The 20,088-nt window shown below is 40.2% G+C and overlaps 1 protein-coding gene across 1 annotated transcript in view; it reads left to right on the plus strand.

Moving 5' to 3' along the window:
- Positions 1-20,088, plus strand: part of dysf (dysferlin, limb girdle muscular dystrophy 2B (autosomal recessive)) — an 86,608-nt gene that overhangs the window by 39,950 nt on the left and 26,570 nt on the right. Inside the window, exons 39-44 of the mRNA XM_084560033.1 lie at positions 159-320; positions 4,030-4,204; positions 4,287-4,360; positions 9,335-9,394; positions 15,667-15,678; positions 19,617-19,715. Coding sequence (XP_084416159.1) covers positions 159-320; positions 4,030-4,204; positions 4,287-4,360; positions 9,335-9,394; positions 15,667-15,678; positions 19,617-19,715 — 582 coding nt within the window. The remainder of the gene's footprint in view (positions 1-158; positions 321-4,029; positions 4,205-4,286; positions 4,361-9,334; positions 9,395-15,666; positions 15,679-19,616; positions 19,716-20,088) is intronic.

Consider the following 20,088-nt stretch of genomic DNA (forward strand, 5'->3'; position numbering starts at 1 on the left):
GTCCTTAGAGATTTTAAGGAATGAAAATAAAAGTCTACTCGGTGGTTCTGATTAGATATATTTTTTTACGAAAATTCATTTCAGTCTTTCAAAATATATATTTATTTCACAGTATTGAATTACATATACTTCCTTCCCTTCCTGTCTCCTCCTGTAAGGTCTTAGCGTGGGGCGTTCGTAACCTGAAGAGTTTCCAGCTGGCCAGTGTTACCTCTCCCAGCCTCCAGGTGGAGTGCGGCGGAACGATGGTCCAGAGCTGCGTCATCCGCAGTGTGAAGAAGAAGCCAAACTTTGACGTCAACACGCTCATCCTTGATGTGGTGAGAACACTGAGACATACTACACATGTACACTCAGTTGTGATCAGTGGAGAGGCCTGCTGCCTTCATGGCTAATGAGAGTTCTGCTGTGATGTGGTTTGCTTTGGTCATTTATCTTCATCAGTGCAGCCACAGTAATGGCAGAGGAAGAGGAAGGTCCTATGCTTCCTTGGGTTTTTCCAAGAAAAGTACAAATTCTGCTTTAGAAGTTGAACATTTTAGAAGTTCTCAGCTTAGTTGCAGTAGCTCCAGCTCAGAGTTGTGAAAATGCAGGGTGGGGACTTTTCCCAAGGATACTAGCATATACATTACTAATACAACATAACTACAGGGTGGAAACTTCTATTATGACATAGGCACAAATGCTGAGTAGGTGGGTGTCACTACAGAACAAGGTTATAAACTCAACTGAATTTGATGCCTCGTAAACTAGAAATTGTGCACTTAGTATAAATGTGTTACCATATATCACAGAAAAGGCTGTAATATACTGTATGACATGACTAGTAGGTTATAATATATACTTCCACTGCCTAAAAACTCATTATACCAGCCTAGAAATCAGAAAACAAAACTTGCAAAACACTTTTTTGAAGTAGATTTCAACTTTTCAAAGCCTTTTTTTTGTTTCAAATTATGACATGATCTGAAACCCACAGTTGGGTACTTGTTTAGTCCCTTTAAACAAAAGATTAGCTCCAATTTGAGCCGGCTGTGGCTCAGTAGGTAGAGCAGGTTGTCCACGAACCAGAGGGTTTGCGGTTCAATCCCCAGAATGTGCCACATGCCGAAGTGTCCTTGAGCAAGACACTGAACCCCCAGTTGCTCCCAGTGTGTGGCACTGTTGTGTGAATGTGTGTGTGCTTGTGTGAGCGAATGGGTAGATGTGTCTGTGACTGTAAAGCGCTTTGAGTACCAATAGCATTACCATTTACCGATTGCCAGAAATATTTAAATTTAAGAGTGCAATTTGGTTGAAATCTTTGGAAAAAGACAATAAATTAAGACTTAAGAAGGTAAAGTAAAGATGGGGAGCAGCCTCCATGGCTCAGGACCATTGAGCAAGCACTTAAAACCCCATAAACTGCTCACAGGGCCGTACAAGGCTGACCTCTGCTCAAAGTGTATTCAACTGGAGTTTAGATGCAGAGAACAATGGCTCAGTGGGTAGAGCTGATTGTTGACAAACCAGAAGGTGTTGGCGTCATGATTTGGGGACATGATACAAATTCCAGAACATAATGAGCTTGAAAGCACACATGTTAAGTTATTATTAATTAATTCATTATTTACATCTGTCCTGACATAAATAAACTTATGCAAGGACAGTGACGCTAAGGAACTGTGGAATAGTGTCAGAGAAGCACCTGTGAGGTCGCTGCTTCAAACCTCACTATGTCCATGGGTATGTCCACCCTCAAGCAAGCACCTAAAACCCCAAGACTTATCAAAGAGCATTCAATGAAAACAGCTGCCTTATGTGACTAATAACTATGCGGATGAACCAAAACAGTGCATTTGCAGGCTGTAAAACCAAAACAATGAGCTAAAAATGCCCAAGTTCACTGTAGATGCCATAGAAGTAATCACAGTATTGTTGCTTATACAAGACATTGATTATAAGTGATTAAATCATGTTTTATGTGGTTATGACTCCATGTACACCTCCATTTTCACTCTGCAGAAAGTGTTTTGGGGCAGTCATTTATTTTAATCAACCGAAACCGCAGCGTAAGGAGCCATTATTTATTATTCACATGTGAAAGTGTCCTCTGAGAATGTATTGCCCTTACATTCCACCTAAGTGATTTTTTTTTTTTTTTATGAAAACCTAAGCAGAAATATGGAAATATTCTGAACACTTTTTCCTAACGGCAGCTCCAGAACGGGCTTGAGAGTTTCATGTTAACAATGTAAGGTCTGAAGTTGAGCACCTCACCGTTTTATTATGACAGCTTTAACTGGAGTATGGAAATATTCACATATTTTTCCCTTAAATACAGATCCTTGTTTTGGCTCCTGAAGTTTAATGTTAACAAGATTAAGGTCGTGTTTTGACCACCGCAAGAGTTTGACAGTCTCAACCGGACTGTGGAAATATGCACATATTTTTCCCTTAAATGCAGCCCCTGTACCGAGTCCAGGCATTTAATGTTAACAATATTAAGGTCTTAAGTTGACTGCGTAAGTGTTTTCTTATGCCACGGGGGCAGAAAATGTCATGCACATACTTTCCTTAAATACAACTCTTTGAAGAAGTCTAACCACCTAATGTTAGCTTTCTGAGGTTATTGTGTATGTTTAGCATCATCTGTCTCACTTAAGCCTTTGTTTTAAAGCCAGGGAGGCCAAATGGATTAGAGTTTGACTTAATGAGAGCGGATAAATGTGGCCGCTGCAAAGGCTTCAAAAGTTTGATTTCACCTTACCTCGCTTCAACATGCAGAAAGCTCAAGTGAAGTCACATATTACTTTGTTGCAACAGCAGCTTCATGAAATGCATACCGTACAGTAAACTGCAGAAGGTCTGCCAGCGTTAGCACCTCCATTGTCGGCACCAACCAGGAGATTTTCAACAAGTCCGGCAGGCAAAGTGATGGTCCGCTTGTCTTCTGAAGCCCTTTCTCTTTAATTCTTTTTGCTGAATAACTACACGCAAGTGGAGATGTATGAAATATAAGATGCACAACTCAGTGATAGTCACTGGAATCAAAAAGGACAATACTACGCTTTCTGGGCTGAAAGTAAGAAACATGTAACAAACATAGAATCACTCACAATGATGTTCCATCCAAAATTAACCATGCAAATGAATCTGCTCCTCTAATCAGTGTGAAAGCACACAAAAAAGAAAAAAAAAAAGAATAAAGAAAACCACATTTCAAAACATTTGCTTTACAAAAGAAGAAAATAAATCAAGTTAAATGAATAGTTAATAATAGGTTGATTAGCATGATTAAATAAATGAAGTAAAAGCCAATAAACTACTGAAGCAGTTTCAAAGGATGTACATCTGTGAAGGTTCTCATCCAGGCCATGGTATCCAAAAAAGCTGAAACAAGGGCAACTGGACTTGTAAAATTAGTTGACGTTTCATCTAAGTAGCTTCTGCAGTCCTGAATGACTGGCGGGGAGATTCCAGATACTTACCTGGCATTGGAGGTTTTCTTCCAACGACAGGTAAGTAAGTGGTCATTAACACGAGTCAAGTTAACAGTGTTCCTTATTTCAGCTTTTTTGAATATTAAGATGATTATTCAAACAATTGTTTGTTGGTTTGTTTTTTTGTTGAGCAGAATCTACTCTGACAAAATAAATGTGAATGGTGCAGCAAAGGTAATTAGATAAAAACTAAAGTCTCATATAAAGTGATTTTGCTTGCATCTCTTGCCAGTTGGATTCCAGATTTCTCTGTCTAAGATCAAATCTGTGGCACGATGCATTCGGTCATTTCTTCCTTTAGATAGGTGCAGTGTTGAAAGTTGTAGTGATGCCCTGATTGGACAGTAACCAAGGCGTGACCAATCAAGTTCAGACAACCAGCAGCCACGGCCAATCAGCGTTATGCGGGCCGGTGGTGTAACCAGTCAGTTATGTGTTGTGGAGCCTAGTGCAGCTGAGGAGGAGGTTGTCTTGTTTTATTTCGGCATCACGTCTTCCTCGTTTTCAGTATCTTTACCTGACTTTTTCTATTTCATTCACTTCACAGAGACTTCCCCGCGAGGAGCTCTACATGCCGCCAATTGTCATCAAAGTCATCGACAACCGTCAGTTTGGGAGGAAGCCAGTGGTCGGTCAGTGCACCATTTGGTCGCTGGAAGAGTACCGGCACAGCCAAGAGGAGGACCAACCTGAGGAGGAGGAGGAGGAGGACGGATGGAGACGTAAGACACAAAGTGATGGGTGGATGTAAACAAAAGATCCAGACAGATGGTTCATGGTAAACCTGTCTCTGTGTTTGTGTAGGTGAGATGCCACAGTTAATTTCTGGGGAGGTTTTTATTGACATCGATGACCAGGAGCCTCTCGTTCCTGACCAGGTAAAACAATCTTGGCAGTTAAAGCTGCTTTGTGGGAACAATACTGAACTATCACACAAGTATTACACATTATCTTGATTGTGGCTCAACCAAATCCATAAAAGGACAAAAAAAGCAATGTCTCTCAATATTTGATGACCTTTCTACCCAGGCTATGGCTTTCAGCCTGAGCACAGAAAAGATGGAGACTCTTTAAACAGCTGGCTTTTCCATTTCTAATCAAAATCACTGAAACACAGGGGAAAGAGCACAATTCACACTGAGCCAAAATAAACTGCAGTTTGTGTTTATGAAGAAACGGTTCACTGATGTGTCTCTAATAATATTTGGGCAAAAGTTGAGCTGTATGACTCAGCACACAGTACTTTGTGGGATCTGTCCTTTAACAGAAAATATAAACAACCTTATAAATAGCAAAAAGCATCATTTCAGAAATGGGTTGTGATGTTGATGTTGCTGTTTGTCGCGATTACCAAATGTTCCTGTCATTTTTCTATGAAGAGGCAACTTTAATACAAATTTAAAGGTATGGTCCTTGAAATTGTTGTCATTTCTGTAGCTGCTCCACCAAAAAAGCCACTCTATTATGGCCATGACACACCAAGGCAACGGTCAGATGTCCAGTGTTAGACAAACAAAAAGTGTCCCTTAGTTATGTCGGTGTGTCCTGCACCGTTGCCACTTGTCAGACTTCTATCGGAAACTTTTCTGTCATTTGGCACAAAGAAGATTTGTCTTGCTTTTCATCTTAATCCAAACTGAACATTCCAATCTACAAATACACTGCCTGGCCAAAACAAAGTCACACACTCTAATATTTCGTTAGACCACCTTTAGTTTTAATTACAGCACACATTCGCTGTGGCATTGTTTCGATAAGCTTCTGCAGCGCGACAAGATTTATTTCCATCCAGTGTTGCATTAATTTTTCACCAAGATCTTGTATTGATGATGGGAGAGTCTGACCACTGTGCAAAGCCTTCTCCAGCACATCCCAAAGATTCTCAATGGGGTTAAGGTCTGGACTCTGTGGTGGCCAATCCATGTGTGAAAATGATGTCTCATGCTCCCTGAAATACTCTTTCACTTTTACATGAGCCCGATGAATCCTGGCATTGTCATCTTGGAATATGCCCGTGCCATCGGGGAAGAAAAAATCCATTGATTATATCATTCTACGTATTATGTGAAATATGAATATGAAAGCCACGTTGCCAGTTGCCTTTGCCATTTTGTGTTTGTTGTGAGCTGTAATTATGCAAAATCTGCAGTTGCCTGGTAAGAAATCAGTAAAGACAGTGTGGCCGGTCTTGGAAAATCTTCTGGACTAATGTTTAAGCGTGCAGGATGTGAAGTTAATCAGCTGCAACATGGAAAACCACTGGTTTGGCTTTTCTGAGAATACCGAAGTAACGTTTTAAGACAGAGAATCTGCTGAGGACTTCTGAGTTTTCAGGAAAGAATTCCAAGCTCGTGATTCCTGTCAGCCTCCTCTGTGAGAGAAGAAATGACTCAAGACTCTTGTTCTGGATTCCTGCAGGTTCTGTTCCACATCCTTCAGTTCTTCTTTTCATCTCCTCACATTTCCTTCTCTCCTGTCATTGGTTGTCAGTCTTTGTTTTTTCTTCTTCACTTTCCATGCCATCTCCTTCTCATTTTCATCATTCTCCTGGTTTCTTTTTTCCTCCTCTTTCCTCTGTTGCTTCTCTCTTCTTCATTTTTCTTCAATTTCTTTCCCTCTTCCACTGAATCTCCTGGTCTCCTCTCTTTGTCTGCTCTTGTTCTTTCCTTCACTCTCTCCTTGCCCCTCTCTGTTTTCCATATTTTAATCATTTGTCCTCTACCTCCCTTTCTTCCGTTCTTTTTTACCTTCTTTTTCTCATTGCTTCTCCTCATCCTCGCTCTTCTCCTAATTTTCTTGGTCCTCTCATCCTTATATTCCCATATTTCCACCTGTCTTTCTTCCTCATCTCATTGTGTTCTTACTTTCCTCTGATTCTCTCTCTTCTTCTTCTTCTTCTGTGTTTGAGATCCCTCTCCTCCTGGTCTCTTCCATGGTCTTGTCTCTTTTTATCCTTCTCCTCCTTCATTGTATTCTTCTTTGTCTTCTTCTTCTTTCCCCTTTTCTTTCTACCCTTCTCTTCCTAGTCCTCCTCCTTATCTTGTTTTTTTTGTCCTCCTTGTCTCTCCACGCTTCTCCTACTGGATCTTATATTTTTTGTCTTCTTCCCATCTTTTCTGGTACTGTTGCTACGAGACAGACCCCGTGGCTTCTGCATGTGTGTGTTAGATTGTGTGTATTTGCTACTGGATTTGTGTTTCCTTGAGTGAATATGGACAAACCCTTCATCCCTTCTTACTCTTTCTGCTCTTTCTTCTCGACCTTTTTTCTGCTCTTTCTTCTCTACCTAATTCTTCTTCCCTCATTGTGTTCATCTTTCTTTTATCTGTTCCTACAATTTCCATTCCTTGGTGTTGGTTCCTTCTTTCTATTTATCTGCCAACTCGATTTACAGCTTCAGCTGTATCCTCATCTTCTTCTTTTTCCTTCTGTTATTGTAGCGGTCCATCAACCACTCGTTCTCTCTAAATTTTTGCATCCTCTTTGGTATACCCCAGATGCCACAGCATCCTCACACACGGTCATGTTTCCGTCATGACACTGACTATTATTGATTTGTTGGAGACTTGGCGAACCTTAGACTGAGTTTTGTATAACTCACACGGTGCCACTTAAAAGTATTTGCACCCCTCAGAGTCTCTACATACTCAAAACATCAGTAGATATTCACCCAAATCCTAAAAGTAGACAAACAGAACCCAATCAAACAAATCAAACTGAAATACTGAAGATGACTTTTACCCTCCACAGGACATCAGCTGAATTTTTAGAAAAATTGGGTCATGTAGCAAGAGAACGGCCCTAAGCACACAAGTTGTTCTACAAAAGAATTGGTAAAGAAAAGCAAAATGAATGGTTTGGAATGGCCAAGTCAAATTCCTATCTTTAACCCCATAGAAATGTTGTGGAAGGACCTGGCTCAGTAGGTAGAGCGGGTTGTCCACGAACCAGAGGGTTAGCGGTTCGATCCCCGGAATGTGCCACATGCCCAAGTGTCCTTGAGCAAGACACTGAACCCCCAGTTGCTCCCAGTGCATGGCACTGGTGTGTGTGCTTGTGTGAGCGAATGGGTAGATGTGTCTATGACTGTAAAGCGCTTTGAGTACCAATAGGTAGAAAAGCGCTATATAAAAGCGAGGCCATTTTTTATTTATTTTTTTACCTGATGCAAATAGTTCATGTGAGGAAACCCAACAGAATTGCTTCAGTTCTGAGATATTGGTGGCACTGCAAACCAGAGTTCTCTTATTTTTTCCACTTCACATATACACTGATCAGCCACACCATTAAGGCCACTGACAGGAGAACATAACACTGACCATTTTGTATCTATTTAACACAGGACTGTCTCTAATATACTGGTTTTGCCTCATTGACCCCCTCTACTATTTTCACGATGAAAAAACTCATTTGTCTTCTTCTGTTTGAGGAAGACAATCTTAAATTGCTGACTTGGGAGGTCCAAAAAGTGCACAGCATGAGCTATGCTATGTTCGCAAGTGTGTGTGTGAGTCCAAGGGTGTTGAAATTACAGTACAACACCCTGCCGTTAACACCCCCATCCAAATAAAGTGCTTTGAGACCAAAACAACAAGTGTGGATGCAATAGCAGTGACGCAACTCAGAAATAAAGTTGCGGCGGTGGTCAAATGTTCTGCACGCTTGTTGACCCAAAAGCATTTACAGCATCTAACCAGAGGATGATTTAGAGGTTTTAATTTACAAGGACAGCATTTGGTCAACAAGCTCAGTGACAAGTGGTAGTGTTTTATCTGATTCTTTGTAGATGTGGTGATTTGAATAATGCCTTGTATTGGCACTACTAATAAGCAGCATTTCTGTTGTGTTGGCCCCTGTGTATTTGTGCTGGTAAGACTATTGGTTAATACAAAGATAGCAGCTGTTATAATCTTTCACCGTGCCCCAAATGAGGTGATTATTTATTTGCACACAGAGCACTGAAACTGAGATCAGATCTCTCAAGTGCTGGTTGGGGACACATGTGGAGACTCATACCATACCAGGTGTGAACACAGGTAATTAAAGCTGGCCACTTGCATTCTGTTTTTCTCAGGACAGATGTTAATGTAAGGCCTGAACAGGGGCTGAGAAGTCAGTTTTTGTGTCCATAGCTGACACAGAGACCCTAATGAAAGGTCTTGCTCAGCTACTAAAAGCATTAGTAAGGTCCAAATGTTGCTGCTGCTAGAGTTGTTAGCATAATAGAGCGTCCTGTCCCACTTCTGGGTACTACTTTTTCTCCATTTAACAGACTCAGTTTGAGTGAGACAAAGAAGTTCATGTAAAAGTTTAAGATAAAGCACCGATGCGTATTAGGCTAAACCCACGTTCAATTCTGCAGATTGCTTCAGTACTAAAGGTTTAATATTCTAACTCCCAAAACTTAATTGTATTCCAAAATTTCTCATTGGTTCATTGTCACCAGCACATGTTAAATTCCTTCTTCTTCGACTTCTTCTTCTTGCATTACTTCATGTGCTCAGCTCCTCCATAACTTCATCTAATGATTTGTCTTACCTTTGCCTCTATGGTGGCCAATTAGCTGAGTATTGCTCTCCACACCTCACAGAATTGGACCAAAATAGTGGTCCACTTAATTTTTCCCTGTCAAAACCTGTCTGGTTTTAAGGTTTTTGATTAAGTGTGTGATGATGTTTGACTCACTAATGATGCTACCTTTAAAGAACAGAGTGTTTCGAGTGTATTCCTAACATTACTTTTTTTACTCATTACCTGTGCATTTATTCATTGATGTTTGATGCTAATATTGTGGCTAACCCTAACCAGGTAACCTGTTTATGTTTTTATGTGTGTGTGCATGTGTCTTGTAGCTTGCAGATGGAACCAGTTCAGCTATCATTAACCTTTCCGTCTCTAGTTCCAGCCTTCATGTAGGTAACAAACTCATCTTTTTAACTCATTCACTCATATTTCAAACATACTTTGCATTTAACTGTTGTGTCACCATCTCAATTATGATGCTGCTTAAAAGTATTAAGGCCCTCCAGAATTTTGTACATTTCTACATAAAAATGACTCAAAACATCAGTGGAATTTCATAAGTCCTGAAAGTAAACAAAGAGAACCCAATCAAACAAATGAAACAGAAATATTAAATTATACTTGTATATTTGTCATTCTGGACCATGAACCAATGTTATATTGTTAATGAGTTATACAAGTAAGTGTACCTCTGGGATTACAAGTTAATCTGAATATAAACTGAAATATATAGTTGACTGCCTACAATTTGCTAAATATCTGAGGCCAAAGTAGGATTGTTTGGAGACAAATTTATACTGCATTCCAGCATCATTTCATCCTGTTGGTGAAACATGGGGTGGTAATGCCTTTGTTTGGGTTTGTTTTGCTGCATCTGGGCCAGGACGACTTGTCATCATTGATTGACCTATAAATTCGAAATTATACCAGTGAATAATAAAAGGAAATATGAGGACATCTGTCCGAGAGCAAAAATTTAGGGGAAACTTGGTCATGCAGCAAGACAACAATGCCAATAACACAAATAGTCCTACTAAAGAATAGTTAAAGAAGAACAAAATTAATGTTCTGGAATGGCCAAGTCAAAGTCCTGACCTTAATCCAATAGAAATGTGTAAAGCCCTGAAGCAAGCAGTTTGGTTCTGTAGGATTGGGCTACAATTCTCAGTACAGATTGGTAACATTTAGTTGCTGTTATTGCTGCACAAGAGGGTCACACCAGATACTAAAAACAAGGGTTCATTTACTTTAACAATCTTAAGAAATGTTTCTTGAATAAGCAAACATGAAAGCATCATATTTCCATTGAATTTGTTTGATTGTGTTCCATTTGTCTACTGTCGGGACTTCCGTGATATTTTGCGCTAGTTTTGTGTAGAAAATTTTGCAAAAATGTTTGTGCAACTCTGTATATACCATATACTGTACTACATTGTTCTTTGTCACATCTTCCTCCTATTTCATATTCTGGTGCTGAATGATCCTGAAAGAAATTACGGTTACAGGTCTGTTCACATAGGCAACAAGTTCAAGGTGCCAAACTAGGCCTCCACATGTTTTTCTTCCAAGACAGTAGGCAGTAACATATCTAATTTTAGTGGAAAGATCTTTATTGATGGAGTTTATTTAAAAAAAAGACAGTGATGGATAACACTAACTGCGTGGAGATGAGGGCTGATCTCAAACTCTTTTCGGGACAATACATTCTACTGTAGAAGTCAGGGATTTAACAGAGCAATGCACCAAGCAATATGGTTACAGAAGAAATCTGATCCCAGATCTGAATGGGAGACCACGCTCCTTGTTACATTCTTCCATTTTTTATTTATCCAAGCCAGGTCAATTTTTTAGACTTAGTTTGACCTGGCCCAGACTGTGAACACAAACACACACATTCAGTAGTCAATGGTAATTGGAGGTGATTTCTCTCTCTCCAAACAAAGATATTTGTTTTATTAAGGGTCAGATATTGAAACCAGTCAAATTAAAGGCTCGGCTTTCTGTCTGGCCGAGGCCAAAGTCAACAAGGCTGCTATAGATCCTCTATACCACAACTCTCTGTAAGCAGACAGTTACTGAAAGACCAGGGAGCGATGGATAAATGAGAGTGGGTTAAGGAGGGAGAAAATGACTAAAAAAGAAGCAGAGAGAATGAAAAGAATCAGAGGAGGTTTTACTGAAAAGGAGGAAAATGCAGCAGCTAATATTTCATTGCAGAAGAAATAGAAAAGCTTGGTCTCTCATGTGCAGTAAATCCTGGCTTCTTAATCTCTGGGTCGCGATAAAAAAAAAAAACGGGTCACGCGCGTATGTCTGATGATTACCAGATTATTGAAAAGTGCGTGTTCAGTAGAGCAGCTTCCAGGGCAGATCAGTCAGATTTAGTTTCAGACTTGGAAAAGCTTGAGAAGATCGGCTGTCAGGAGCGCCATGGCTCCTCAAACCACAGAGGTTGCGACCTCCGTATTCAAGATATCTGAGATCTAACGTCGCTCAGATGGAAAATGAACATTGGACTCACATCTCATCTGCTAAAATATGTGCGTGACGACAGTATGTATCGTGGATCAAACCAACCTCTGCGTTTTCTCCTTTCTGTATGGTAGTTGCATTTAAAAAAATCTGTCAGGTCACTTACATATAATGTGTTTTTTTTGCGTTTATGATTATCCACTAGTGATGTGTGTTTGTATGAATTTTATCCCTTCAAACAATGTGATTATACAGTGCCTTGTTTTTCCCATTAATTCTCTTCAAAACCTTTACAGTTTGCCCACAAAAAACTGGTCATTTTTGGTTAAAATCCCACTTTGAAAATGTGTTTGCCTCCGCTTGCATAAATCCTTCCTGACTGCTTTAGAACCCGAGAAACTAACTGACATGGCTTCATGCCAGGCGAATTTGTGGCATTTTTGAGGGTTTATGAAACACACATTTATGGCCCTTTAATGACACTGTGACCAGAAACAAGATGTCAGAATAGCTTACTAAATCATTTTTGTTTTTCTTGTTCTGTTAATTGCAGCCGCAGACTGATGTAAGCTGATGTTCACTTCCAGAATCAGAGCGCATATCAGCATATTTGCTGGCCAGCATCAGACAGACATTTTAAGACTGCTACAATCAATATGTTTACATTAACAGTGGATGGAATGAATGTGACTTGCCCATCCAGTATCCAGTTAATGGACAAAGTTAGCAAATAACCAGTAGAGAATTTAGCTTAGAAAGAGGCAGATATTTTCTAAATGTGTTGGTAGAGGTCATAGAAGATTGCAATAAGGACGGACAGTCAATATTGAACTTGAAATTGTTTTGTTTTCAGTTTTATTTATACAGCTCAATAACAACGCAAATTGTCTCAAGATGCTTACAGAACCCAGAACCTGATGCCCAGAGCAAGCATTACGGTGAGGGAAAACATTTTGACAGGAAGAAACTTTGAGCAGACCCTTCTGCTTGAAGCCGACTGGGTAGAGAGAAAAAACAGTATCAAGCCACAATCCTAATTCCCATGATTGAAATGTTTTGGATTTCAGATGCTTTTATTTAAAGCATATTGAGCCTTATAAGACTTGAAGCATTGTCTATGTATAACCTAAACACCTGCAGCTTTGACCCACAAATCATTGAGTGCCTACTAAGAAAAAACCGACATGTTAAAGCGAGCAGATCTGTTGATCTTCAACAAGTTAATCCTTCCACGATGTTGTGGTCGCTATCACTGTTAACTACCCCCCTCAGGAACTGGATGCATATTGGGTCTGTTCTGTTTAACGTCACTCACTCATAGCAAAGAATACGTTTATTCTTTGCTGAGGTTTGGTGCTTTGCCTTGAAGCGACAGTGGAGCAAATGACAAATACACACTAACAGCTCTGCTGAAACATCCATCACAGTATTTACCTTACATTCTTCACATTAAAGCTTACTTTGGAAATGAAGATGTAGAATAGGGTAAAATAAAATCAGTGCAGGTTTTAGGCAGAGTGGTTTTGCTTGATTTTGGTGCTGGATCCTCTGAAGTCAGTAATTACAGACCAAAATCCTCATGACTGGCCAACGAGACCTGTAAGCTGAGGCTGTATGCATCTTGTATTAAATCTCTTGCATGCTGGCACCATGAACAGATTATCATTGGCATTTACACATTGTTGGCTATTTAAGGCCTGGACACACCAAACAGACATCAAAAAAATATTGGCAACAGACCAAAAAGTTGCCTTTGAACAGCCCAAAGGCAACCAGCTGGCACGTCCGTTCTGAACCCATGTGAAAGGAAATAGGTCTGTATTTGTCATTCAAAAGGGGAAACAGGAAGAGCTACTATTGGCTGGGAGGCTAGGAAGCGCTAAAAACCATCATACAGAGCTGGCCTCTCCTTAATCATGCTGATCAGCTTATTCATTCTAGATGACTATGTTGTTGTGGAAATATCTGCTGATTTGAATGTTAAGAAGAGATCAACATGAAATGTTCGTGAAACACAAAAGGTGTGATCTTGTGTCAGTGGAGTTTTGCTTCTTTCATTCATAACAACCACTATTATAAATGATCACCTGCAAAGGAAAAAGCACCGTAAGTGATGTCTGTTCATTAGTAATGAGAGCCTTTTAAAATCTAAGCTTTGTCTCTAAAATAACTAGTCAGGGCAGAGATAAATGAATACTAACCTAATGTGTGTGCTCTCAGTTTGTGGGAGAGACTTTATAACTTAAAAATATGTATCATCTCTCTAAGTCATGACGCACAAACAACACACAGCTATTCGTAATTCAGCAGTAGGTAGGGATCCTTTAGAGACAGCAGTTGTATACAGTATTATATTATGTCTGTGTTTTGCAAAACTCAGATATCTGAAGTGCTGGCTTAAGACACATGTGCGGACACATTTTAACGCCTGGTCTATGCACATGTACTTAAAGATGGCCACTTGCGTTTTGATTGTTCGGATGTTAATGCAAAGTCTGAATGAGGCCTAAGGTACAGAAGCTAATCAACTGCCCAAAGCCAGCAAATGGCCGACTGTTGGTTTGGTGTGTCATGGTCCTAAATTTGGCCATCTTTGACTTGCAACAAAGAAGCTCCTGAACACTCCATCAGTTTTGGTGTCTGTGTGTGAACTGAAGGATCTCTGAACTCCAGGATTTCTGCTCTCTGCTGTGGATTGGGATTCCCCACAAAAGGCCTTTATGGGGCAGATCGGAGCCCTTATGTAAATGCAGTCGCTGTGCCTGCACAGTTCTTGGCGGTGCCAGTCTGGTTCGGTTAGACTGGCTTTCCCTGCAGGGCTTAATGATAGGCTGCAAACCACACTGACACCCTGAACAGACCACTGCAGGCTATGTGTGTGTGCGCGCTCATGTGTGTGTTCGATCTCCAGAGTGCAATACACGTCGCAGTCTGGAACGCTCCACCAGCGGCCTTAATCTGTCTGAATCAGGAGTCGTGGGTGTGAGCGAACTCACCCCGACACACACTGGTGGGCACACATACAGTTTCTGGCGCCCCTTGTCATCAATGCTTGGCACCAGCTGCACACACAGGGCACAATAACACACAGCAGAGACTTCACGCCTTAGACACTGAGCACCATGCATGTGTGTTGATGTCATGTCCTAGTTAAACACTACGCGCTGCCCTTTTCCATGCCATGCTGCAACTTTGGAAAAACGAGGAATTCCATCGTTTCCACACTCGACATTGTGTGTGTGTGTTTGTGTGTCTCTGAGTTTGTGGGAAGTAGGAAAAAGGGGATTCCGCACAAACCCAGTGCCATAAGAGCACTTTTGTTTCTACATTTGTGCCTACACACACTAAAAAACACATACAAAGGAAAAAGTGGCGCATGCGTCACATGTGTGTTTTAAACTTGAGTGTTCCTTGGAGGGTTGAAGGTTGCAGGGTGGGGACGGGTCAAACTTAAATGCGTGTGCGTGAAGGGATGGGCTGCTGGTTTGATCTGTCCCGTTGGTAATTTCCATTTTTGTGGTAGTTGTTTCATTGATGTGTCAGGGCCAACGGACTGCACCAGACACAGGCGGACGGCGTTTTCGCATCTGTGAGAAAATAATCAAAAACGATCTTTTAAATAGCTCCCTGGTCGGCGTTGCCAATGTGAGCAGACTTTTAGTAAATTGGATGAATGAGGCAGCTTCACACTTGAGAAAATACAAGTCTTGATAAAACACACACAGTAACAGAGTTTCATTCAATCATGTCAGACAGTCCACCCCCCCGAAATCACATCATATAAATCAAAGTTACTTATATCCAAACCTCAGAAAGCCATCAGTCAACATTTCAAAAACAAAGATATATATTTTAAATTGCTCCAAAACAGAACGGCATTGTTAAGTGCTGGCCTCAGGATGACTCATAGCTTTAACTGTACGACTTTAACGGCTTTCACTTTCATGCCAGCAGTCATTTTGTAATAGAGAGACTTCTTTCTTTCTTTTTTTTATGTTAAGTTGTTTTCATTTTGGAATCCCCTTAAAGTTTTATTAGCATTGAGAATTAAGAAATCTTTTGAAAAAGCTACTTAAAATGTGTTCAGTCTTATTTGTGGTGAGTGGTTACATCCTGTCAGCATTTGTGTGTGTTCACGTGTATAGAATGAAAGTTAACTTCCTGTCTTTTGTTGTTAATGCAACGACAGATGCTACAGTGGGTAAGTTTGTTCATATTGACGTCCTTTTGATTTTATTAATGTGGATCTTGTATGTACGTGAACGTTCTCAGTTGTCCAGGTTAGAATATATCCAAAATAAAAAAAGCTGAAACAAGGGCAACTGGACATCTGGCCACTCATCCAAGTAGCGTCTTCACTTCCACATGACTGGTGAGGATTTGGGGTTTGTATTCTTATGACCTGTAATTGGAGGAATTGATTTAATTAATTATTTAATTAATGTCCAGAGACTCCAGTCTTTGTGTTAAACAGTGGTGTAAACCTTTTGGGGACAAATGTTCATTCAGTGTTGTAAAGTCATTCATATCTCAGTCCACCTTCCCTATTTAAAGAGGGGTTTTCCAGTTTCACATAGATCAATAAAAGCAAATTCTTCCAACTACAGTTGAGTATCTGGTCATTACACGCCCTAGTTATGCGAGTTTCTAATGAGGAACACCCACAGATGTTCCTATTTAAACCGTAACTCCACACCAGTCTTTTAGAACTGAAGACTTGGATGAAATGTGTTCAGCAAACTCTACCAAGTCCCTTGATCCTTGTTTAAGCTTTTGGATCTTAAAGTGCCATCACGCCTGCAGCATTTACTCCATTCGAATCAAATCACAGTTAAGTTGAATTCTTTGTTCCCATTCGGGGAGTATTTGATACAGTATTGTTGCATTTAACCTTGCTTCGGCCTCTGTAAGCAGAGCAATTGAGATAAAATTCTGACACTTCTTCAACACTAAGTTCTTGTAAATTGTTTTGTGATTGGTCGCAATTTGCGGGAAAAAATGGATTTCAGGAAATCATAAGTGGGGAATCAGCAGTGAGTGTGGGCACTGGAATTTATTGCTGTTCTGTGGTTCATGTGTTTATGAACAACATGTCAAATTCCATCAAGCATTTAGGCTATACATAGAAAACAACATGTGTGTATGATGAGAAGACACTGCCACTGCTACTGCTAGACACCTCTGTCGGGTTGCACTGTTCTAAAGACTCATCAGGTAAACTTAACGGTTATGTGACGATAAGTTGTAATAATACATGTCATACTGGTCAGTGAGTAACTTGTGTTCACACTGCAAATGAGCTACAGGAAATCATTGCAAATGGGCTGAGACAACCCCCTCTAAACGGGTACAGCTCGGTGAATTTGTTCTTCTGTAAAGTACGATTGCTGTGTTCACACCAGCACAACCAGAGGGATAGACGCTCTCCGTTATTGGAAAACGACCATCTACCAACTACGAAAAGGTTGAGCTAAACCTGTAGCCTTTTGCGCCCTTGCTTTGTCTAATCATCTGAAGGCTATGCCTCTTTTTTATAGCATGAAGCACGACATATAATCAAAGTGCCATTCGACATTATGCTGCTAAAGTTTACCTTTTTATAGTTCTGTTTGGTGTAATGCTTGTCCAGAGCGCAGAACCTAATTTTCTGTGTTTGCTTTTTTGCTCACGTTTCAGACACAATTGGCAGATTGAGTGTTGTCACACGATCAGTGGTGATGCATTTTTGTCGAATTTAGCTTGGATTTTTCTCTTTATGAAATTAACCAACTCAAGGACAGAACTCTTCACGCTCTCTTATACTTACTGTAAATTGTTGAAGTGAAAACACAGGTGAATGTTAAGGGGTTGGTTTGATGAGGGAGAAGTCACTCTAGTCTTTGTAGAACAGGAATTAAAACAGAATTACCCCCCTCAGTGTTTTATACTTGATTTGAACAGCCATGATCAAAAAAGAGTGAGAAGCTGTCCAACATACAAAGGGGCGAGGCGTACTAACTGTTTACATTTTCAAACAGGAAGACATTTATGGAGTTGACACAGTTTTTCCCATGCAAGATGACAGAAAGAACGAGCCAGAAAGAAAAGTTCAAACTCTTATTTTCTCACCTCTACTTAACTGACCAATCACAGCGTGATCAAGTGTTTACAGAAACTGTCGGACACTGCAACCAACATCTGGAAAGGTTCCCACAACTGTTAAGACTTGAACTCCACAAACTCCTCAAAAGCACAACTCCAATGAACAGTTAGGGTTTCAAACAAACACTGTTGACTTGCGGAAGGGTGGTACACAATAGTTAGTGTATACAGGCAAACAAATCCAAAGGGTGAAGCAAAGGCAGTAGTCAGCAAACAGGCAAATAATCCAAAAAAACAGATCACGAGAGAAGACTGCTGGAATGTTTGACACTGAGGTACAAAAACAAACTGGCACAGAGACAAGGAGAAACACACTAAATGCACAAGAGAGGGAATGATAAAGGGACACAGGTGAAACAAATGAGAGCGAGGCAGACAATCAAAACTGGAGGGAAAAACACAGGAAGGGCAGGAAGTGAAGCGGTCTGAAACGAGAGGAAGTTTTCACAGTAAAACAGGAAGCATGAAACGTGAATGAAAGAAAAACAAAAAGACATGACCTTCGGAGGGCAGCTTTCTATGTGACATAATCACATGAAAGTCTGTCCGTCTGCATCACATGAATCACACCAGTGCACGTTGGGCAAATGACAAGCTGAAGTTCACTTGTAATCCCTGCTTTACATCAGTGATGTCGACCACAAAATAAGTGCAAGAATCAGGGAAAGAGATGGCTTCATGACCTGTTGAATAAACCAGTGAAACACATAATAGGTGTGTGCAATATTTCTGTAGAACACTAATGTGTCACAGAGAAATGATGGTAAAAGGGAAAATCAGCAGAATGACTCTTCTTCATCCACAAACATAATTTTTTAACATAACATGTTTCTTGTAATGTAGATTTTGTCCACTTTGTGCCTGTTCCTGTCCCAGTGTTGCCCGTTTCCATTGCCTCAGAACGCCCATATACCGTGACCTTAATGCCACAGAGCCACCAGAGGCAATTTTACTCCTGCTGACGTGAGTTGGCCTCTCCATGTTGCTATGCGATCATTGGAAAAAATCATGAAAAGCGTATTATTTCTGAGCTTGGCGCGGCGCTGCTCCACAAAGGCGACCACACCACTCGACGCAGGGCTTTTTTCTGTTTTGAAAAGTGTTTAGAAGGTCGTGACAGGAGCTTAGATGTCAGACCCATCAATGAGGCAAGACCTGCTTCAGTAGCCACATGTGTTTTGGAGGGAGAGGAGGCAGATTTGTCTTTATCAGTTTGACTTGACATTAGAGCCAGAAAGTAAAACAAAGAAATGGAGCTGATTGCAATGGATATACTTTAAAAAGAACAAAAGCAGAAATATATCAAGTTTAAATGTAGGATTTTTTGAGAGAAATGCATTCAAAATAACAGAAAAGACTGTAAAAAACAACAAACGTGCATTTAAAAGGTAGTATTTACATCGATCAGCCACAACATTAAAACCACTGACAGGAGAAGTAAATAACATTGACCATCTCGTGACAATCCAATGTTCTGCTGGAAAACTTTTGGAGCTGGCATTCATGTGGATGTTACTTAGACATGTAGTACCCACCTAGACCAGACGGTTTAGGAACAATTCAAAAAACACGAAAAACAGCACAAGGTGTTGACCTAGCCTCCAAATTCACTAGATCCCAAACTGATCAAGTATCTGTGAGATGCACTGGAACAAGCCTGATCCACAGAGGCCCTTCCACTCATAACATTATGCCTGTATATACATATATGTTATGCCTATATATATCTTCATCTTCATCTTGATGTGTTAATTAAATTATGCAGCCAGATAAATTCACTGCTCAAGTTTAGCCACTCATCATTAGGGCTTAGTTTTTGTTGTTTTTTATTATATCTGGAACAGTTTTCAGGGGTTCAATTTGTTGTGAAAGCTGCTTGTTTATTGTCAGTCGAGCCATTTTGTTTTTAAATGTACTTTAAGAATAAATTTGACATAAAATTGACATTTAGATTCAGAGATACCTTTCTAAAGCTGCCAACATCTAAATATGTAACAGGGAGAAGAGTTCATGGACTGGTGGAGTAAGTTCTACGCTTCGACTGGAGAGAAACACAAGTGCGGGACTTATCTGGAGAGAGGCTTCGACACTCTGAAGGTAAGATCCACAGAAATATATTGAGAAGTGTGTGTTTTCAGGCAGAGATCAGGTAAAATATTTGTTGGCTGTTGTCATACTGTGTAGAGGAAGGTGGGACCTGAATGCACACACACACGCACTGTAGAGTATGGCAGGTTAATCCATCCAAAAAAATCTAAAACAAAAAGGAAGACAAAACTCAGAAAACAAGGAACCATGAAGAGCTGAACTGAAACATGAGGCTAATGAGGCGAGTACTGCGTGAGGGGCACATAAGGAGAAACCAAACACAATCGAAAAGGAGGTAAAATGGACCATGCATCTTTTGGGATTTCAAGTTAAGAAAAACTGGACAAAAAACATTTCTTAATATATATTTAAATCCAAAAAC

The sequence above is a fragment of the Chelon labrosus genome (assembly GCF_963514085.1).
Source record: "Chelon labrosus genome assembly, chromosome: 1".
Lineage (NCBI taxonomy): Eukaryota > Metazoa > Chordata > Actinopteri > Mugiliformes > Mugilidae > Chelon > Chelon labrosus.